The following is a 23,041-nucleotide window of genomic DNA, read 5'->3' as shown; positions in this document are numbered from 1 at the left end:
GGATGGCCCCCTATTCCACGGTGGCAGCCTGATGTCGATGCTCTCCGCCATGTCGCCCTCACTGGACAGCACGGGTGCGGCGCCCTCGGCCGCCGCACAGGCCCCGTTGGAGTTCGCCACATCACCAATGAAGGCCCCGTCATCACTAGCTTCGCCAACAACCCCGCCAGCACTAGTGTCACCAATGCAGGCGATCATCCATGCACCGACATTGGTGGACATGGTGCCTTTGTCGCTGCCTCTACGAGCCGCAGCATCGATCCCTCGAGCAGGGCCGTGGCTGTTTGCATGCGCTTATTCTCCGTCGGCTCAGCAACAGGCCTTCAAAGCTCCATTGGTCGCTTGGAGTACGCCTCCAGCACAACCCCGCTCTGCTACACCCATAGCAGGGGTGGCTGCTCGTGGAGGGCACCCTCGACTCCACGTGCAGACGCTCTATGGATTCGATCCGGGCAGATTCGATACCACACAGATCAGATGGAGCAGCGAAGTTTGGCACCTCGAGGAAGCAGCTCTGCCATGGCGATCTTCTGTGGACCGCAAGGTCTTCCGCTCCAGCAATCGCCACAGCTCGAGGACGAGTTGTCTTCGAGGGGTGGAGTAGTGTTATGGTAAGTGGAGCCGGCCCAGGTGCCCACACGGTACTGTAGCGACACGGTACTGTAGCGCATGAACAGATTAGATTAGATTGTTTTGTTAGGAAAGAGATATGTGGTTTGGTTTGTTAGAAAAAAATATATGTTAGATTGATTCGATTAGGATATTTCCTTAGGGGTCAAGTCAGTCATCTCTATAAAAGAGAGAACCCTGTATCAGTTATAGTATAGTAAGCAAGAAGCAACAATTAAGTTGCTGGCTTTCCCTGGGAGCCGGCAAGAAGCAACAATTAAATTGCTGGCTTTCCCTGGGAGCCGGTCGTTCCTGCCCTCTCCTGCTGCTGCCCTCGCGTGAACAGTACCCTCGCACTGTATCACATCGGGCACTGTAGCTCCGCCGCCACCTCTCCCTCACCTCTGTCCCTCTCAATCCCAGAGACCACATAACCCCGTAACTCTGTAATCAGTCCCTGCATTATGTTGAACATTGGACTTGCTTTTCTTGGCTGGACTTGTGGCTATATCTGTAGTGTTGCTCCCCCTTTTACGGCTGCTGGTACTTAGTGTACTGTTTTGAAAGCCATCTCCATCTTCACCTTCATCATATTGAGAATGTCCAGAGATGCATGAGGTGGATCCATCTACTGCCACACCATGGAACATCTCTTCTAGTTAGTCCATGTATGCAGGTTTGTCGTACTGGAATTTCTTGCACTCTGTTTTTTTCTGAAATGCGTAAATGAAGACATAGAGCAGATACAAATTAGATCATAGAAATTGAGAAGATATGATGACAATCATGAACACACAGAGCAGAGATAAATTAGATCACAGTACCTCTGTGTTTTTTCCACCAGTTAGGTGTTGCAATAATTGTTCCATAAGGGTCTTGCATTGAGTCTAACTGTTCTTCAATTGTTTGATTGAATACCTGAGGCCAGCCTTTACGAAAAATTGTTCTCGTAAATTCTTGTAACCTCTATTTGACATTGTCCCATTCAGGCAATTGCCTTGCCTTATTTGTTCAACAACAAGATCATAGAATATATATGTATTATCTTCAGTCCAATTTGCCTTGTCACAATGGTTCTGTTACAGAAAACAGAATTAGCTAAATCTACCTAATGGAGCAAATCAACTTATGTACTACCTAATGGAGCAAATCATCATATGTACTACCTAATGGAGCATCACATCACAGCAAATCAACTCATGACAAAACAACAAAGGATGTATTGGATCATCATATCAGAGGAAATCAGAGCACGGATCTGGATCTTACCGCCTGGGAACAGCCTTCACAGCCGTTGTCATCTTCTTCCTCGATCACCTCCTGACCGCCGACATCCTCTGGAGGAACGGAGCTGTTCCCAGCAGACGTTGATCCACGGCCAACGTAGTTAGCCACCGATCCACCACGGCCTCCGTCGCCGAGCGCGCCGAGTCTGCCCGAAGCAGGAACTTGGGGAATAGATCCCAGTGGCCATCCGCCGAATCCCGCTCCAGTTGTCAAGGACCTAGAGCGGCGATCACCTGGGCACGCATGCAGCCTGGCATCCTCCACGGCCGGATCTGCTCCCACCTCCGCTCGGGCGAGGAGGCTAGAACTGGTCGTGGCCGGATCTACCGCCAGGGCCAAGTGGAGGTAGCCCTTGGTCGCCACAACCTCCTTCCGAATGCAGGTACCCCTGGTACGAGTCAAGGTAGGGGAAGACGTCGGCCTGGGAGTTGAGATCCAGATTCTCCATGCGCATCCGAGGAGCAGAGAGGTTGGGGGCCGCCGGACGATAAGACGCCGCCTAGGAGAAAAGGCCAAAGTCGTCAGCGTCGGGGGCGGCCGGGTAAGCAGAGAAGCTGGGAGCCGCCGGAGAAGAACCCGCCTAAGAGAAGCAGTCTCGATAGTCGTTGGTCGTCCATGGTGGATGCGACGTGGGGAAGAGCGGGCGCTGGCGGCGGGGAGGGCAGAGGTGAGCGAGAATGGGCAGAGGTTGTCCTTCTGGACCTTTAGTCTCTTTAGTCACTAGGGCCTTGTGTAGATTGCAAGTTTTTTTACTCTCTCTCTATCACATCAAATTTTTGGACACATGCATGGAGTATTAAATGTAGATAAAAAAACAACTAATTACACAGTTTGATTGTAAATTACGAGACGAATCTTTTGAGCCTAGTTAGGCCATGATTGGACAACAATTGTCAAATACAAACGAAAGTGCTACAGTGCCGAATACTGATTCCTAATCTTAATCTAAACACGGCCTAGTTCTCTTCAGTCACCTTTTAGTCGGCCTGTTTGGCACTTAAGGGACTGAAATAGGCCAAAATGAGGTGACTAAACCAAACAACTAAACAAGCCCCTAATATACGTCTACGAGTATTTGTAAGTTTACAGTCTGAGTTTCATGTTATAAGAGGATTATGAAAAATGTATGATTCCTGTAAAACTCTCTAAGTCTAGCATTTTTGGACGTCCAACGCATTGCACTATAGATATGTTGTACGCCCCATACTACATTTTTTGAGGTAGAAATACATCGGTTTCTCACTATTGCACCGATTATTGAGTTACATGCAATCATTGATATGTAAGATACTGATATGAGGAGCTGTCTGAAGTATCTCCAGACCACAGGTTAAAGATCATGCCCAAGGAACTCAGTTCAAGCGAATTACCAGAATAACCTTGACTTTGGAACACTACTACACCTCCTCCTAAAATTCCTGTCACATCGAATGTTTGAACACATGCATAAAGTATTAAATATAGACTAATTACGAAACTAATTATATAATTTACGACTAATTTGCGAGACGAATCTTTTAAGCCTAATTAATCCATGATTTGACAACATAGTGCTACTGTAAGCATATACTAATGACAGATTAATTAGACTTAAAAAATTCGTCTAAAAAATTAGCCTCCATGTAATTGATTTTGTAATTAATCTATATTTAATGCTCCTTATTAGCATCTAAACATTCAATGTGACATAAATTTTAGAAACGACTAAAGAACCAAACACCCCTAAATAAACAAGCACATGACAAGGTAGCAGTCATACCGAGTAGAACCAAAACAAACTGTAACAACATATATGCAATGTTGGATAGTCATTTATTTTAGACTTTGTTTAGATTACAAGTTTTTTCACTCTCTCTATCACATCAAATCTTTAGACACATGCATAAAGTATTAAATGTAAATAAAAAAATAACTAATTACACAGTTTGATTATAAATTACGAGACAAATCTTTTGAGCCTAGTTAGGCCATAATTAAACAATAATTATCAAATACAAACGAAAGTGCTACAGTACCCAATACTTATTCCTAAACTCAATCGCCTTACTCAAACCTCACGCGCCCAGCAAAAACAAAAAACAGAAGGAACTCAACCTAAAACACGGACAGTTATGAAAACATACGCAACACTATAGCATGGTGAAATAGTGGATAACAACTGTGACTTAACATCTATACTATTGCATGGCATCGGCTGCAAGGCTCCCCAACATTTAGCTTGACTGAAGCAGGTACTCTTCCCACCATGTACCTATTGACAGCCCTGAGTGCTTTATGCGCTTCCATGATCATATTCCTAGCAACGAGGCTGCATCTTCCTTTTTTCCTGACAGAACACCTGCTAACATCACCATCTGAGTGCGAATCAACTATGGTGTCCACTGTAAGACTTTCAAGCAACGACGCATTCTCAAGAATATGGCAAGCGAGCTCAACCATGCTCTTTGCAGAGCAGAAGCCATTGATCTGCACCTTCCTGAGCCTGTCATGCTTGTGTCCAGGAATCTGCCTCAAGTGCGAGGCATCCCCAAAAACCGAATCATGCTTCATGACATCCTGATTTACCTGCAGAGGACCAAATTAATGTCACTTAAATTTCAAGATAAACACTTCCTTTTTTAAAAAAAATGGAACTGCAAGGTGAAAAGCAACTTTACAGTCAAGATGAAAGTCTCCAAGGCAGGTGAAGCATCCAAAAATGAAACCAAAGACAAATAGTCATAGGCTGGGGAGAAAGCCTCATAATCACCACCAAGATAAATCCCTAGGTACTTCAGATTTAGGAACTTGTCAGCTACCATAGGTGTATTAACCCTCTGTATTAAGATATATCATCACGTTACTTATATTCCATGTCATAACTACTGTTATACAGCAAAAATACTGGTATCTGTAATTTGAAGTTTCAGAGGATACCTCAACAGCTGAAGTTACATTAAGAGTTTCAATATTTGGCAAGGTGGAAGGAAGCCTGGTAATAGCATAACTGAGAGAGTTGGGTTTTTTTGAAAACTCAATATCTAGTTTCTTCATTTGTGAGGATTCTCCTAGTGAGAGGTCTACTGGGTCACCATAGAACTTGAAAGCGATGAGGTTTGGAGCTTTGCTCTCTATAGCTTGCAGCATGTCACATTCAGACACCCTAAGGAAGCTGAGCCGCTCCAGCAAGAATGGTATCTTCAGTGAGACTAGCTCACCACAACACATAAGTTGCAAGTGCTCCAAAGCAAAACAATTGGTAATAAGAGACTCTAACTCCTCCCCGGTAATAAATACTTCGTACAGATGCAGCTTTGCCAGGCTTCTCAAGCAATTAAATCCAACTGGGGGACGGAAGGCACACTCAGCGAGGCGGAGATATTGAATTGAATTTCCACATCCACCAAATAAAAGTGAGCATGGGAAGGTGTACTTTGTCTTGTAATCTTCAGGAAGAAAAAGTGTGACTTCTTCAATCCCAGGTGTGATAGCAATCTGAAGCCAACGATTAAGATAACTAGTGTCAACCTTGCAATAATCAGGGACTCCAAGGTTGAGTGTCTTCACGCCAGTGCCTGAGTGATTTTTCAGAATTTGGTCAACTCTCATGATGAAACGCCTTGCCTTATCACGTTTTCCAGATGCATTCCGTTTCAAGCATAGTGTTTCCGCACTGAAATTTAGATTGGGATGACACCTCCAAGAACATAAAAATGCACGAGATACGCAGGCAGAACTGGCAGCATCTTTCAGTGACATTCGGGAACATATATGGCACCAGATATCCTGCAAAAAGCATGAAAGAATAGTTCATCATTAGAATTGTGAAGGCAAAATAAGTTCTCCAGTTTTTTTAAGCAATAGGATAGCATGGCGTAAACTCTATTCTAGATGATCTTTTCAAGTTTGTACAAATGTGCAGCATCACAATGACATTATTTCTGGAAGTGTGGTATCATTGGCCCAGCTTTTCCCAAAAAAAAGACAACCACTAGTTAACTAGAATGATCAATTACCATCACTGTGCAATCATCTCACTAAAATTAAGCTTGAAGTAATCAGAAATATTATCGATGCCAACCAAGGAATGATGCTGTAAATATACCAGCATAGCAAAGAAAGAAAAATAACATTGACTTCTGCATATGGTACAGAGTAATCAACATTTAAACAGCCTGTCTTGGTGACTACAAAATAGCATATTCCCTCCATTTTATTTTCTATAAATTCTGCACATATTTCAAGAGTCAAACCTTGTAATCTTCAACCAGCCATTAGCCTCACAAGGTATAAAATTTGTGTAATACAAAAAATGATATCATTGGATTATGATTTTGTTGATACAAACAATATTGTATAATAAGAGAAATAATGAGTCAAACTCTAGTTTTAAAGACCATGCTGAGTCAAACCACGCCTTATATTTTGCAATGCAATGGAGTACATGGTAGAGGCCTTGGCACCTATACAGCAGACAAATACAAGGATGTACTCCCTCCGTTTTTTTATATATGTCATATTTTCTTCTACACAAAGACCAAGGCCACAAGTTAATCCTTTTTGTTCTCAACTGTAGCCTAATTAATGCTGTATTGATTCCCTCTCTGTATTGCAGCCACCCACCGACGCTGTGTCACACAGCAGATTAATTGCACAATCTCTTCAACCGAAGCACCCGACACAAATATGACATCCTTTCTCAACGTTTTACAAAAGACAGATACGTCATCTATAAAAAAAACAGAGGGAGTACTCATGTAAAGTCCAATAGGACATTGTACCAAGCATCTGAAGCATTCTAGCAAAATTAACGCTCAGAAGTGTGTCATCACTGAAATATGCATAAAAAGAACGTATTTTTTTCCTTGTAGAAAACTTGGTTACAGCATGGCATCAACACGATGTAGTGAATTGTCACTTATGCTCGAGTTCGCAGGTGATCATCTTTCTTATTCACCAAGTATAAATACACATATAGCCCTGTCTGGACCTACTGTCTGCTAATTCTCAGTCCTCACCCATTTCCTTTAGATCACCTCATGTAAACAAACTGTTGAATTGCTGACAAACTAGCTTTTCACATCTTCTGACAATCTGCTAGTAACTACAACCTACTACCTCAGTCCCCAAAAAAAATGACACTCTAATTTTGTCCTAAGTCAAACTACTTTAAGTTTGGCCAAGTTTACATTTATGACACCAAGTCAAACTACCTCTTAAGTTTTGCTCTTTCTTGTCATTTTTCTTCTTCCCTGGTCTTTTTTTTATCTGTACGGTTTGGACTTAGGGCTCTTCCCCTATATTAATTAATAAACGACACTTCCTGCCTGTTTATGTTCAAAAATATATCACTTATTTAGCAATATAAACTTGATTAAACCTAAGATGGTCATTCTTTTTGGGATAGAGGGAGTAGGTGGTAACCATGTTATATGTTTCCATACAGGGGTAAGTGAAACAAAAGGTACCCAGGTTTCTGAAAGCTGTATATTTTAAATAAAATTCTTTTGTCCTGGTTGCCAAGTATGTAACTAAACTTGCCAAGGACGCAGACCTTAGCCTTCATCAATTTGAGCAGTTAGAGAAGCCATATTGATGTTCTAATTTTGATATAAGCTTTCCAATTTCAACATTTATGACATACCTCATGAAGGTTTGACCCTGAATATCTTGATCGTTTAGCCTTTTTCCGAGACACTTTAGTAGTCATTTGATCTGCAGTGTAGCATGCATATTACTGAATGAATATAATAACGTTATTAACAGAAGAAAACAACCAAGACAAGCATATAATGAGTGCATAGCAAGCCAGTCCTCTCTACTTTTCAACTTTTGTAAGAACTCTAAGTTATCTAACAAAAAACTAACTTGTTTCAATTCAAGAAAAAAGCTTGAATGAACCACAAACATTTGCAACTTGCTCTCTGAAAAAACATTGCAATCTCCCCAAGTTAATATCCTTCACTTCACCATCTTCCATATAAAGGCTCATATAGGATCTCATACTTGCTGAACAAGAACAAGGAATTAGCATCCAGCTAACTTGACATCATAGCACGTCTCATCAGCCATCTCTCAAATCATGTCAATATATAAGGCTATTCTGCAGACAGTAGTTCTATATATATATATTCGAAAATAGCCAGGAGCACTGGCCCATCATGTAATGGAGTGAGAGCACGGGCAAGAGCCAAGGCTCGATTTTGGGAGGGCTGGTGCTCACTGAGTTGCCAACCACGTTACCAGCTATTCTCAAACCATGTCATGTTTATGGGAACTGTTTATGGATCCAGCCACCATAGGTTAGTACCATTTTACATTATAGTTACTTTTTTGCGTCTTAAATTTCTCCAGATTATCCTTGAACAAATCCATAAAAACTCAACGATTGGACATGAATTAGGACGGTTGGAGCCAAGCCTGCTCATACTAAAAAACACAAAACCTAAAAAAGAACCATCTTTGTGATTTGGCATCCACGAAATTAGTAAGATCTATGGTCGGATAAACATTGGACAGCCGACGGAGCTCAATACAAATGAGTGAGTTAGTTTCCTCAGGAAAAAGAAAGTTTTTTCCCCTAGAAAAGAAATAATAACCTGAACTGCTACAAGCAGAAGCGTTTCTTCGGTTAAATGAAGAATCCCCCAATCCCCTCCAAACCGAGAAACATAAGAAGTAGACCATTATAGAGATGAATAGCAGAGAGGGCTAAGAGCCGGCTTACTGCGGATTTGCATCTGTCGGCGGCGATTCCGCTCCCTCTGCTTGGACATGAGGCGCTTTAGCCCCAGTAGCCCCATGATACCTGGTATCGAGGGACGGAAGCGGTGGATGGCTGTCGACGTCCTCTGCTGAGCTGAGTCGAATCCTCTCGCTCTCTCTGGTTTGTTCTGTCTCCAGATCTATCTACTCCGCGCCTTTAGGTCTATATATATCTACATTCTGCGGATCCTTCGTGCGCGCTCGATTCCGATTTCGAAATCGAAAACTAAAAAGGCGCGCGCGGGGAAGAAATCATCGAGTCGGCACCGGCGGCGCAGCGAGGGGCAGCTCGCTCTCTCTGTTTTATAGTACGGTAGAAGAAAGACTACTACACCTAGTCTTTTTTTTTTTTTTGAGAATTATACTACTACACCTAGTCTTAACTACCATAATTTGGAGCGGGCCACAAGATGTTGGGCTTGTTTGGTTCCCAGCCTGGGCTCCAATTGCCTGGATGAACAGCTGCCTGGTTCTTGCCTGTGCACGGTTTGGTTGCAGCCCTGTAAGCTAACCTTGCCTGCTCCAGGCAACGGAACCCAGGCAACCATGCTCCAGCCAGGCGAACGAAGTCCAGCGTCTGGTGCAAACCTCATTTGCCTGGGCTAACAGAAATAGCTATGGTCGGTCTGCTAATTGCACAGGCTCCATCGCATCTCTCTTTTCTTAATCTATCCTATACTCTTAATCCTATATACCAGGCCTCCCCTCACAGAATACTGTAGATCACTGTTCCCAGAACAGTTCTCCAACCACCGTCGTTGGATCGGCACCCAGCCGTCCGCAGCCGTCCACGTCGCTACCCTCACTCTCACCCGATTTCCCGAACCTTCTCGCTTCCACCGGCAACAACAATACGGCGGCCCGTCCTCGGCAAACCACACCCTTATCCCTTCTGCCTCCTCCTGTAGGCACGTTGGCGCGAGCGGCCGACAGCGGTGGCCGTCCCCCAGCCTAGCGCGATAGCGCACCCGCGCGGGCGGGCCCAACACTGGGCACGGGCGACGGTGCCCCAGGTGCCGTGCTCTTCCCCTCCCCCGTCCACAGGGCACGTAGCTGCGGTGCAGCGCTCCCGCCGACGTCGCTTGCTTCCCACAGGGCCACGCTGTCGCCCCCAGGCCGCTACAGCCACGGGCTGCCTCCCGGCAGATGCCCGAATCATTCCGGAGACCAATTCAGGTGTCCTGCTAGCATCTCCTCGGTGGAGATTCTGTGGACTTGGCTCGAGGTTAGGATCGAACAAGAAGGTCGAGGTGTCCCTATCCGCTACTAAGCGGGGTCGAGCAAGGCCGCTGGAGCTCATCTGCGTTTTCTCCCCTGGCTCTGTTTGACGCGAGGCAGCCTCAAGCCCTTCGCGGGCCGGCCTTCGAACCTCGGTGGGTCGTCGCTCATGTCAAATGAGACGACTACCGCTTCGTGACGCGACACGAAGCGTTGTGATGCAATAATTGCATATGCAATGCTTGGATGTATGAGATGAATGTATGGGTGAATGTATGAATGCATGCATGAGAATGAATGAATGAATGCTCATGCACTGGAAAAGTAAAGCGGGGGTTGGTAAAGTTACCTTGATGGCTCGAGTGATGGGTTCGGGGAGCTCTTACCGGATATGTCCGTGTGGGGTCCGGGTCCGTCGTTAATGACGGAGTTGGCATAACCTGCATGGGGCATCCCACTGCTCCCTATCCGTCTCTCGGCAGCGGCCTGAGCCGTCCGATCGACCTGGGCGACCTACCGGCCTCTCCACGATGGAGATTCCACAGGTGGGCCCCTCCAAACCATTCCTGGGAAGGCGGAGGCTAAAGCTCGGGGTGCGGGGACAAAAACTCTGATGACGTTGGTGAGCAAAAATGCCGTAGCCGCTGGGGCGTAGATTTCTTACAGTCCGACCAGTTTTACTTAGAGTTTGTTTTCGCACACCTTGCCTCTAGTTTTTAACGTGAGGAGGGGTCGGGCATAGAGAATATTTACCAAAATAGACACTCTTGCCAGCCCCCGAGTGAGGCCCGACCCCCTGCTGTTGCTGGGATCGGAGGCTCGATAGCGAAATTAATAAGAGAAAATGTGCGTAAATTAAGGGTGACACGTCTCTCGGCAGCGGCCCGAACCGTCTGATCGACTTGTGTGACCCGCTGACATAGGACTTACCCGCGGAGATAGAGGATGAGATCACCCCCTAAGAAGTTAGTTAGGCAGATAAACCAGGCGGCGAACTTGTAATAAATGGATAAGCTTTTAAATTTCGTTATGACCAAACAGATTTTTAGCCCTTCTCCCCTTTTTGTATAAAAAGGTTAGTGTGTTTTGACCCTTCCGTTTGTTAAGACCGTAAAGCTTGGAGTGCGGGTGAACAAACTCTGATCACGTTGGTGAGCAAAGGCGGCGTAGCCGTTGGGGCGTAGGTTTCTCGCAGTTCGACCAGTTTTACTCAGTATTCGTTTTCGCAACCCAAGCTTCTAGGTCTCAACGTGAGAGAGGGTTGGGCACAGAGAATATTTGCCCAGGTGAATATTCTCTTAAACGCGTACCGACTCTTTTCATAGTTAAGGCTAAAAAGCTCGGGGTGCGGGTGAACAAACTCTGATCATGCTGGTGAGCAAAGGCGCTGTAGCCGTTGGGGCGTAGGTTTCTCGCAGTCCGACCAGTTTTACTCAGTGTTTGTTTCCATGACCCTTGCTTCTGGGTCTTAATGTGAGAAAGGATAAGGCGTAGAGAATGTCTACCGGATAGATATGCTCTTATTAACCTCCGAGTGAGGCCCGGCCCCTTGCCATTGCTGGGGTTGGGTGTCACTAAAGATCGGAGAGTCGATAGCGAAAACTGATAAGAGAAATTGTGTGTATATTAAGGGTAAAAGTGACATAGTTGCTCAATGTTCCAGGCATTGATGAAGACTACGCCGTCGATGGTCTTGAGCTTGTAGGCGCCTAGTCAGAGCACCTCCATGATGATGTACGGTCCCTCCCACGGTGGAGAGAGCTTGTGGCGGTTCTTATTGCTTTGGACGAGGCGGAGCACCAGGTCCCCGATGTTGAAGGCCCGACCCCGCACTCGACGGTTGTGGTACCGGCGCAACGCTTGCTGGTATTTGGCCGAGCGGAGGAGGGCGACGTCACGCGCTTCATCTAGCTAGTCTCCTTCCTATGCTCCCCCTTGTTCGAGCCTATAGATAAGAACCGCTTTAAGAGGTCGCAGTCCTTGCATCGGTGCTCGACGGGGAAAGCATGGTTCAGACATGGCCCTTCGAGCAGCTTCTCGAAGTGGTTCGAGTTACCCTCGGCAGGCTTTTGACCCCCTTACGGTTAGCGGTGGCCATGAGTGACCTCTCATGTCGCTGCTTGTTCTTCTTCTTGTTGGGACGGTTGGAGGCGTCTTCGCTGGTGTCCTCGTCCCGCTTCGTCTTGCCTTTGAGGATGTGTCGGTCAAAGGCTTGAGGTCTCAATAAGTCAGGGCTCGGGCTTCTGTCCTTGCCGCTATCGTAGCATCCGCCATGGCGTGGGTGGTAGCCATGGCTAGCCCCCTCCCTCGCATCGCCATAGGTACGCCTACGGGCGTCAAGGGTGTCACGTGCGTCGTGGTGGAGGACGAGACGCTCATGCACCAAAACCACGGTGCGCGGCCTGCCGGCTTGCTATGATTGGTGGACCGACACGTCCTCATCGGGTTGCTCTAAGGGCGCATGCTGGCTGGCGTTGAGCTCGCGTCATCGGGATAGTGAGCTCTTGGTCTGTTGTGCCGCCGCACGCTCGAGTAGCTTGTGAATCTTACGATGTACCCGACGATCCTTGGGCGTCGTGAGCTTCAGAAGCCCTGGAGTAAGGCCGTTGCGGCAGCGATGTTCTGGCTTGCCCAGGGGAAGTGTGGGAGGGCTTCATCATCCTTGATGATCCTCCAATTCATGTCACGGGCCACGGCGCGTGCATGCCCGCCGTCTCTGTGGTGCTTGATCTCTACACGCTCCTGCTCGAGCTGGAGTCATGCTTCCTTGAGCTCTTGGTGCTGAGCCTTCAGCTGCTCCACCCGCAGGTGAGGTGGGGCCCTTGCATCCCCCTCGACCTTGTCATCGAGGTCATTTGTTGGGGCGGCCTCTCCCTTGTGGATGCTTTTGAGGTATCCCTCGAGGGTATCTACCATGAAACATTTACGAGAGGGGTAATGGCTCCTCCTGCTGGAGTCAGAGCGGGAGGGCGACTTTGATTCTCCTACGAGGAGGTCGTGGAAAGATTCCGCGACATATTCGGTCATCCCCACAAACTCATCGTTCGTGGGGGATGGAGGCATGTGTTGCGCCACAAGGTGGCCAACGGTCTCTGCGGTGTTGCAGAGACCGAACGGGAGCGCTGTCGGGGTGCTCCGGATGAGATATTCCAGAGAGAGCGGCTCTCCTCTAGCAAGCTACGCCATGACATTAGTGAACGAGAAGGTGAGGTGGTGCAGGTCCTCCCAGGACGGTCGGGGTCCTAGGAAGGCACCGAGCTGGCACTCTAACCTCCCGTAGTCGACGCCGAGGAGCTGGTCGCTCCCAGGAGCGCGGGCCTCCAGTGCATGCAGCTATAGCTCCTTAAGCGCCTCGACGATCGTGTCAAGGCCAGTGGAGTGGAGAGGTTGGATGACGGTGGGAGCCTACGCCAACTCTTCCTCCATCATGATGATCAGGTCCTCGAAGCGCACGTGCGTGTCCGGGACTCAGCTGACGTTGTGACTAGCCATCCAAGGTCTGGTGTCGATGTCGAGACGCGCAAAAGGCCCCTACCTAGCACGTCAACTATCGGTGTTTTGAGTTACCACCGAGTAAATTTCTAATATTGCGTGTCTGGCTCGGATGGTGTGCTAAGAGGACACGAGGTTTATACTGGTTCGGGCAGAATGTCCCTACGTCCTGTTCGTCGCTGCTGCTTGTGTTACTAGCACTGAAAGTTCGTAGTAGGGGTTACAAATGGGCGAGAGAGGGACATGCCCCAAGTCTCTGATGGAAGGAGTGAGCGGGTGCCGAGAGCCTGGTCACTGCTCAGCCGTGTGCTTGTATGTTTGTTATGATCGGTTCAGGGTTCGATGGGTCTGTGATCAGATGATCTGGCTTGAATCCTCTTCATGGGATGTCCTGCTTTTCCTTTTATAGGCCAAGGGAAAGCACGGGTTACAGCGGAGGGAAAGAGAAGAATGAGAGAGAGCCGAAGGCCTTCAGGATCGCCGTGTCCTTCTTCTCCTTCATGCGGGTCCCACCGACCCTGTAGACGTCAACAGGGACAGCTCTATGTCGTGACCCTGTCCGTCACTGGTGCCATGCACAGGCGTCGTCTGTCGGTCATGGAGCTCCACTCCGTCGTAGCGGACGTCGTGGCAGGCTAACATACCTGTCAGCATTCGTACAGGGGTTAGGCTAAATAGTGCCGGTATGTCCAACGATGTTCCTGATGTGAATCCTTAGGTATGACCCATCATGGCCACGGGTTACATCGAGGCATGCCGATCTCTTCCTTGGTGTTAGAGTTTTTACCCAGGGCCATACGCCTAGTCCTAGAGTGGTTGGTGGCGGTATGGGACCCCGTCGGATGAGACGGAGCCCGCAGTCGAGGGGTCGAGCGAGGCGGAGCACAAACCCCCGGGGTCGGGCGAGGCGGACCCCGCCCCTAGATTTCGGGTGAGGCAGAGCCCGCCCCCAGAGGTCGGGCGAGGCAGATCTCGCCCCCAGAGGCTCCCTAGAGGTTAGTCGAGACGGAGCCCGCGCACCTGGGGTCCGGTTGGAGCCATAGTCACGCTCTTGACTGCTCGAGTGAATTAATGTTGATGGTCATTAGCTCCTCCTCTTTAGGTACCCTAGTATTGGTTCCCGACACTTAGCGCCTCAATACTTTTTCTAAATTGTTATGATTCCGCATCCTTAATCCTAGGATTGCAACCATCATCTTTTTTTCTTTGGCTTTTGCATATATCTTCTCACCATTTACCTGTGATCCTTTAATTACTTACAGCTTACCTTCACCTCGGCCCATGGAGAACCAATGTCAGGATCCCAAATAACCCACCGTGAAGCGATGAGGCATTATCGTGCAATGCATCCTGATAGTACCACTACCTCTGATGCTGGCACCTGTCTCCATGGTTATACATGGTTCCATGTACCTCTACTTTTGTGTGCCCTCAGCCAGCTCATTTCAGTAATCCTTTTGGATATATTTTGTTCAAGTATTACTCAATTTACCCACCTCCTGCAAGAGAAGCAAACAACTATAGATATTATGTTTCAATCCATGTTCGCTTGGCTGATAAGCCATGGCTGATTTGTTGTGAGAGAAAAATACTATTCGTTGACTGAAAAAGTACAGCTTATAAGCCAAACGAATATGGCGATATACACTGCCTCTGTGGCGGTACCTAAACCTGTTGGATATGGTGTGTACTGTCAGCTTCGTGGCAGGGCGCGGGGTTACCCAGTAGTTAACTACATGGTTATGCAGATTTGACAAGACAACTTGCTAAAAAGTAATTATTTACTTTATTTTCTCATGCGTCACTCTAATTAAATACATCAAAAATAATTATTTTAAATAATCTTATGAACTTAGAAAAAGACTAATACAAATAATTTATCTCGATATGCAAACTATAATATTGTTCAGTGGTCTTTTTTAGATAATACAAAATCAATTTACTTTAGTTAGCGTTCTCAGGCACAGGCATCCAACCAAACATATATTTTTAAGCTTATCTGGTCAGGCAAAAATCATCAACATCACAAGCAACTCTTGGACAACAATCTTTGCGAGGCAACTCACCCGGTACCCCAACCAAACAGACCCGCTGTGCATGCTGACCTGCGTTAGGTGGGCTAGTTTCATGGGCTTACTGAGTGGACTTTTCTACTTGCCTTCGAATGTTTGCCTTCCCTATTTTGGGTGGTAGACGGGAGACCATTCATGTCTATTTGCTGGAACTTTAGCTCCTCTCAAAACTTCTCATCATCAAAACAAAATCCTCCCAAAACATATCAAAACAAAATCCTCTCAAAACAGAGCTTGGTGGCTCTGTTACCCTGGTATTGTAATAAATAATTTCTAAGAACTCTTGTTGTACGAAACGGACTAAGTATTGTAAGCTCGTACTCATTATTAGATTCTGGAGGTAAAACGTGGATTGATTCGAGTTCTCCCATGGGGTGTGCTCGACAAAACTGTCCGATGTAGCTAACTTTCGGGCTGATTAGTGTTTAGTGGAAGATGAGCACCTCTGAAAGTGTTTTATTTCAGATGGTTCTGCCACAACGTCCGCTGAGAGTCACAAGGCCATGGACGGCGGCAACGGTGGATTTGTATTGTAGAGGAGAGAGAGAAATAATGCGTCAAGATACGTGCTAAGGGTAGGGGAATGGCTTAGATAGCTTGTACGGCTACACAGGCTTTGCGGGCGTGCCTTTCCCAACATGGTAGGTGTGCACGAGTTCTACTGAATGCGCAAGATTAGGGCATGTTTGGTTGCCCGTATAGGGTCCGTCCTGCCCCATCGGATGCAGCGTGCAGATGTTTGGTTACTTGGACCGTCCTTTGGGCCTACCCCAACGCGTGCAAACACCCCCCCCCCCCGTAGCCATGCCCGAGAGGAATGAGGAAATTGGGCGTTTCATCAGAGCATGGCTCGCGGCGACTCTCACGACCACGTGGGAGTGGATGAAAATGGCCACGCGGATGCAGGCGGGAAAGGGCTAGGGTTACTGCCCAACTTCGACCACTTTCACCCTATATATACACCTTCTCGCACGCTCCTCTACTAGTGCTCATTTTCTCCATTCCCAGGTGAGCGCATCCTCTCCCTCCCCATTATTCCTTGGTATTTTTGGTCCAATCGAACCCTATCAGTAGATCCGGTGCTGTTTTGCAGCTAGGATTCGCCAAAACTGCCACTTGCAAAGAGGCAAGATGCGAGCTCCCCTTTCTTTTTCCCCTAAAATGTGTTCATATTCTAACCCTAATCCGGCGCATCCTTTGTTTGTTCTTGCAGCACTAATCCGGATCCATGGATTTGGGGTTCCTACGTGCTGCAAATTGTGGTGTTTCAGCATCGAACTCGGTATCTGAGATCTTCTACTCAACCTTCTTCCCCTCTAGATTCTTGTTATTGCAGATAATACATGATGCGTTCTCTGCGATGATGTTGGTTAAGTTCTTGAATGCTTGCATCTATAAGCCCTTTCCTAAGCACATGTCCTAGTCTGTGATGTGGTTGGCTTTGTTTTAGAATGTCTAAAATGCTTGTTTTTTCTGAGCTTATGTCCTAGCCTATGCTGACGAAACTTAAATCTGAGCACTCGTCCATGCCAACGATGTTTAGATCTTTGTACTATATGCTTTTGTGCATCGGTTGTGTTAGAGTAAACTAAAAATATGTTCTTTACTTTGTTTAAACAGTTTTTCTGGATTTGGAAGAGCAAAGGCGCATGCTTGTAGTTGAGGCCGCGGCTCTTGTGGCTGCTATGTATGCATTCTTGATGAGTAGGCTTAGGATGGGGCAATGTTCACGGCCACAAATCACTTATGGCCCTATGAGCATCATGGATGAGGAAAGGCAGAAGAATCTGAATTTAATTTACAATTGTAACGATGTAGAGTGTGTAAACATGCACGAATTTTTTGTTTTTAGCCCTTTTTTTGAATTTTTTTCACAAATATGCCCCTGGAGGTATGCTTTCAAAATCTGGACCCTTAGCTCGGCACCATCGTTGGTGGCGCCAAGCTTACATGTCTCGGCGCCATAGATTTTGGCGTCTAAGTCTTGGGCTCGACACAGACATGGCGGTGATTGGCAGGCACCTTGGCGCCGTAGATCTTGGCACCGTAGATCTTGGCACCGAGCTTGGCGCCGTGGTTATTGGCACCAAGCCCTGTCTTATGTATGGGCCCTCCCTTCCTTTCTCTCTTCCTCTCTCTCTACCGCTCCTGAGCTAGGGCACCACCAGCGCTGCCGCACAGCCGTGCCCACGTTGGCCCCCGTGCCCATGCCGGCTGCCCACGGCCCCAGCCCACTCACGCCGCCTTGCCGCATGGAGTGCCGGTCGTCCTGTGCCTGCCGCGTGCCACCCCTCCCAGCCCACGCCCGCGCGCCGCCCCTCTGGCCCATGCCGCCTCATCCATCATGGCTCGCCGCGTCTGCCACGCGCATAGGCACTCCCTCTGGCAACCCCGACCATGACACGGCCCCTGCTCCCAGTGCGCCACGACCTCGCTGTCGATCCCGTCCTCCACGTCCTCGTCCTGCTCTAGTCTCGGCGTCCACGTCCGCGTCGCATCGTTGCATTGACTTGGATAGGTAAAAAAATTTAATATGCAATGTAGGTACTTAGTTAGCTTGAATTGTAGTGCTACTTTGATTATTTGGTAGTTTCTAGTAAATTTGATGATGTAGGTAGTTGATTTAGTTAGTGAGATAGATATAGTTAGATAGCTAGTGACATAGGTACATAGATATAGTTATTAGATAGCTAGTTGATTTAGTTAGTGAGATAAATATAGTTAGATAAATATAGTTAGATAGCTAGTGACATAGTTATTTAGGGTGTGGTTGGTTAGTATCTATTAGAGAGGTACTATATAGCAGCTACTTTGGACTAAACGAACTATATTTCAATTTTTGTTTGAACTACTAGATGGACAACCTAGTGAGCATATATCATGGAGGCACTGTGGAAAGAGATCGCTATGGATATGTTGAGTTTGTTGAGATGCAAAGTGTGCCTATGTTATTCAATGAGAAGCCTTCATTTAGTTAGTTGGTTGCGAGGGCTCGGGAGGAGCTACATTGCCATGGAGCTGTTGATGATGGCATCGCAGTGGAGGGTGTATTTCACCTAGGTCCCCCTCCCAACATCCTAAGGAAGATGATCTCAATTGGGTGTGCAGACCAGTAGGAGAACTATGTGAGATCGGCTATGAAGTGCCAGTTCTAAAGTTTGGACGTGGTTGTACGTCGGGTGTTAGTTGATCCCATCCCTCATGGGTTTTCCCCACCAATGGGTCAGCAGGCACACTTTGACCCTCCCGTCCTAGAACCTGATATAGATGTGGAGGTTGCACCTACGGTTTCCGATGCTCAATCTGCCCCTAATGAGCTAGTTGGAGATGCTTGTTAGAATCATGATGTTGTGGTAGATCCTCCTCATGAGATCCCTTTGACACAGAATCATCCGAGTAAGTGTTTTATCCGCATGGTTATTGGGAGCTTACCCCCTTCCTTACATCCATTTTTTCATTCTTTCCTTATTTTTTTACTTATGTTGTAGAAGACATTCCTAATAATGTGGATGTGCCCACTATTGCTGCGTAAGTGCACTGTGGAGATGGATTTCGTAGCTCCAATAGTGTTGAAATTATGAATGATTCGAAGCCATATGAGATGGCAAGGGCTCTTGATTTTGATGATGATCGTCCTATTAGAGAGTTGACAGAGAGTGATATTGAGATGTTGAGGCATATCTTTCCCGGCCACCGTGATCTAAGAGTTCATGAGTTCAGCGATCTTGCTCATTCCGATCATGCGTGTGCAGAAGGACGTGATGATGAGCTCCTAGAAGCTCCTGAGGCTGGCCCTAATATGGTAATTGAGAAGGGTAGGGTATTCAAGGACCTCCCTACATTGAAGAGATGGTTATAGGTGTTTGCAGTGATATAAAAGAGACCTTACAAGGTCTTACATTCATATGCGGAGCGCCGTTACACGGTTGTGTGTGATAAGGAACGCTACCCATGGAGGGTTTGTGCAAGGAAGCAAAAGGTCACCAAAAAGTGGAAGATCACAAAAGTTGTCGGGCCACATAATTGTACTGACCATGTGCTAATACTGAAGCATCAACAGTTGACATCTACCCTCATTACCAAGCGGTTGTGTCAATTACTTGTACATTTCTAAGTTTATGTTTCATTGTATATTGAATTTCTATTTCATTAACTTTTTTGTAGGATGGCGTAATTCCACCTGCTCAACCCAGCGTATAAGGAGACCCACCAAGGACGTCTCATAGCGGAGGGGTAGGTAATAATCTATACATCTTGTTCAAATTTTTGTGAGCGTACATGTGTTCGTGAAGTAACGGGAGACTATGTTTCATTCCATGCAGGACCTTTCGCTCCTTTGTCCTAGAACCCACAATGGGTTCTTGGACATGCAGCACAATAATAGGTACACTCCTTTCCTATAAAGAGCTGGCCTAGATGTCATCTCTTTTTAGGTTAGTCGTGGGTTGCCCAAGTTCAACTCAGCGGCCATAACTGCGTTGGTTGATAGGTATTATCTTTAATCATTGCCTCCATTCATGGCCATTTGTTCATGCGCTTGCCTTTTTGACATGTAATCTTGCTTTGTCTAAAATGTAGGTGGCGGCCGGAGACTCACAGCTTTCACTTGCCTTTTGGAGAGATGACAGTCATGCTCTAGGACTGTTAGAAGATGCTAGGCCTGAGGATTCATAGTAACACAGTGACCGGGCAGTGCGGGTTAGAAGGTTGGAGAGCACGAGTAGAGGCCTTCCTTGGGTGTGAGGTTGGCGAGCAAGGGGCTCGCAGTTCTAGAGTTCTAATCTCCTAGCTCCGGTAAGAGTTCACACAGTGCCCCGAGGAGGTAGATGAGGAGACAGTTGGGTACTACTATAGGGTGTGGATCCTACACCTGTTTGCCTACGTTCTCTTCCCTGATGCAACAGGTGACACTGTGTCATGGATGTGGGTCCACTACCTCACTGACTGGGACCAGGTGAGTCAGTATAGCTCGGGCTCTGTAGTGTTGGGTTTTCTTTACCGGTAGCTTTACGAGGCGTGTCGTTGGGCTTTGTCCTCATTGTCACTTGGTGGATGCATGTACCTGCTCCAGCTGTGGATGTGGGCTCGTCTACCGATTGGACATCCCAAAGTTCTGGCTAGTCGTGAGTGGTTTCCAGGTCAGCCTACATGTCGGCAGCCGACATGGGCGTACCTTTGGGACCAGGTTAGGGTTCCGCATGCGAGGTTAAAGTGGGCGTATATTGAATTCATGAACAAGCTAGACATGCTCATGGCATCTAGTGTAAGTAAATTTTATTTCCCATGCTGGTTTGAAATGGTTTAGTGTAGCATCTAACATCTTGTTTGGACATGTTGCAGGTGTCGTGGGAGCCATACGATGGAAATGGGGCACTTCCTTTTCGGTTGAGCAACATGTGTGGGTGCAACGACGACTTCTATAGGATGAGGTGCCCTCTAATCTGTTTCTACACTGTCAAGTTTCACCTGCCAGATAGAGTTGCACGCCAATTTGGAGTGAGACAGTTTTGGCCAACGTCTTTGTTCTCGACTGGCGTTGACTTACACAAGTAAGTGTTTTGCTATTTCAATTGTCTCATGATGGTCCATTTCCATTAATTCCTATATAAGATGAAGTAATGATGACATGCGTGCACTTTTAATATGGTGACATGTACATGGATTAAGATGAATGTGCGTGTATGGGCATTTCTTGTTCTCATCATTATGGCAAGTTATAGGACTATGGGTTCAACTCATGTCATGATCTATTTTCTCTTCTTTCTTTGGAACCCACATGGTAACATTTTTCATAGTGAAGCTTACATATGATGATACTGTTACGTATGATTTCTTCAACCACTCTGTACCTTTCTTGAGAAGCTTACATCAAATAGTCGCGTCATATAGCTTAGGCGCCATCATTTTACAACATCAATTTCATACCTGCCAGAAACTAACATCTTACGTGACGTGCAGGTTGGATCGTCAGAAGAACAGGAAGATTTTTTATTGGGAGAAACACCACTAGTACTACATTGAACAATGGGTGCTGTTGCATGACAACATGGACAAGAACAATGAGCCACACATGAACCGTGAGTATAGGCACTACTAAGCTTGGTACCAACATGCGATACGTTGCAGGCTAAGGCTACAATGGACAGAAGATGACTACGCCGACATCGAGTCCTCCGACAATGAAGCACGGCATACGACCAAACTACTCGTGTAGGAAGGCAGGTGGAGGCAGGACCAATCTTGGACAGAGTGGTAAGTCATTTGCCTTATTTTTTATGTTAAGTTGCATACCAATACATTCTATGTTTGAGGTCTCTATTTTAGATAGTGGCACCTTCGAGTCGTAGCATCCTTATAATTCAGTACAACAGATGGAGTTGAGGAACTGGTCAGGAATTAACTAGTACTCCGTACTAGATTAGTAGCGTCCTCATTTTTCCATGTCCACCACAATCTTACTATGAACTTTGTTGTAGGGCAATACCCTCAAATGCTCGGTTGAAGACATTGAGCGCTTTCGTCTGAGAGTTAGGGACGACGACAGACGTAGCTTTTCTAGATGTAAGATTCAAAATATTCTTTGAAATATATTATTAATACGTTAAATTCTTTCAGTTAACATTATTTTGTACAACAGAGACTATCACGTCGGCTACGTCATGTGGCTGCTCGTTGTGGTTGCAGGACAGCCACGACGCAAGACATATACATTCCTTCCGCAAGCAGAGGAGGCTTAGGTTCGTCTAGCCAAGCACCTATAGGGTCCATAGGCATTGCGTACGAGGACGAGGACGAGGACGAGGACAACGACGAGGTGGACTAGAGGCACGAGGAGCTTAGCCCATCTCAGCTCTAGGACACTCCCTCGACTCAACCTACACAACCTTCAGGCACTAGGCGACGCCGTCCACCTGACCTTTACACTCCAAGCACCGACGCTCTTGGTCACAAGTGTAAGGGTAAGACTAGAAGGCAGTGAGAGTTTATGGTAGATGTTATTATGTAGTATTATGGACTTTCATTATGAACTATTGTGGACTGTATGGACTATTATTATCGAATATGAACTACTATGGACTATAATTATGGACTGTGTGGACTATTAAGATGCTCATGTATATGGTTTCAGATGAATGTGGCATATATTTGTATGTTTATACATGTTGTATTGAGGTTAAATATTCATCTCATATTTGTGTATGGATGACATAAAAAATAGGGGAAATTATGGCAAAATTTTCTGCCTAAAGTACGTATTAATCAGCGGCATCAGTTTTTTCGGTTCAAAATACCGATTGAAGTCTGAAATCGAATAGGCTTTTCAGTCATGAAATCTAGAGGAAATAGCCTTTAAAGTGATTTGTCATGTCACCATCGAATAGACTATATAACTAGCAAGTAATGGAGATTATTGACTGCAACGAGACCACTTTCCCTTCCTCAGGGCATCGGGATTCTTCTCCATTGCTACTTTCGCTCGACGTGCACGCTCAAGCTTCTTCTCCCTCTCCTCCTTGTACGTAGCAACACGCCTCCTTTCCTCCTCTTCCTTGTGCTCCTTTTTTACAGTCTCCTCTCCACGTATCTTCTCCATCATCTTCTTGTCCTCTGCCTCCTAC

The 23,041-nt window shown here is 46.6% G+C and overlaps 1 protein-coding gene and 1 long non-coding RNA gene across 2 annotated transcripts; both read right to left on the bottom strand.

Annotated features, from left to right (window-relative positions):
• Window positions 1-1,053: 1,053 nt before the first annotated feature.
• Window positions 1,054-2,578, bottom strand: LOC136498434 (uncharacterized). Its single transcript, XR_010769622.1, has 3 exons — window positions 1,879-2,578; window positions 1,434-1,685; window positions 1,054-1,322 (listed from the first exon to the last, which is right to left on the bottom strand). It is a non-coding gene; the product is annotated as an uncharacterized lncRNA (long non-coding RNA).
• Window positions 2,579-3,782: 1,204 nt separating this feature from the next.
• On the bottom strand, window positions 3,783-8,988 carry LOC136496689 (putative FBD-associated F-box protein At1g61330). The gene is made up of 5 exons (XM_066492428.1): window positions 8,603-8,988; window positions 7,520-7,590; window positions 4,813-5,661; window positions 4,554-4,712; window positions 3,783-4,461 (listed from the first exon to the last, which is right to left on the bottom strand). The coding sequence occupies exons 1-5, from the start codon at window positions 8,676-8,678 to the stop codon at window positions 4,069-4,071; spliced, it is 1,548 nt and encodes a 515-aa protein (XP_066348525.1). The 5' UTR covers window positions 8,679-8,988; the 3' UTR covers window positions 3,783-4,068.
• Window positions 8,989-23,041: the final 14,053 nt, after the last annotated feature.

The sequence above is a fragment of the Miscanthus floridulus genome, chromosome 12 (assembly GCF_019320115.1).
Source record: "Miscanthus floridulus cultivar M001 chromosome 12, ASM1932011v1, whole genome shotgun sequence".
In the NCBI taxonomy this organism is placed as follows: Eukaryota; Viridiplantae; Streptophyta; class Magnoliopsida; order Poales; family Poaceae; genus Miscanthus; species Miscanthus floridulus.
Note: the sequence above shows the minus strand (reverse complement) of the source record. Positions and strands in the feature narration are given on the sequence as shown.

What these genes read in the sequence shown, in the direction of transcription:
- LOC136496689 (XM_066492428.1), bottom strand. Translation starts at nt 8,678, where the DNA reads ATGGGGCTACTGGGGCTAAAGCGCCTCATGTCCAAGCAGAGGGAGCGG. An exon ending in CCGACAGATGCAAATCCGCA is followed by an intron (nt 7,591 to 8,602) that starts GTAAGCCGGCTC and finishes GCTACACTGCAG; the next exon opens with ATCAAATGACTACTAAAGTG. An exon ending in TGGAGACTTTCATCTTGACT is followed by an intron (nt 4,462 to 4,553) that starts GTAAAGTTGCTT and finishes GGTCCTCTGCAG; the next exon opens with GTAAATCAGGATGTCATGAA.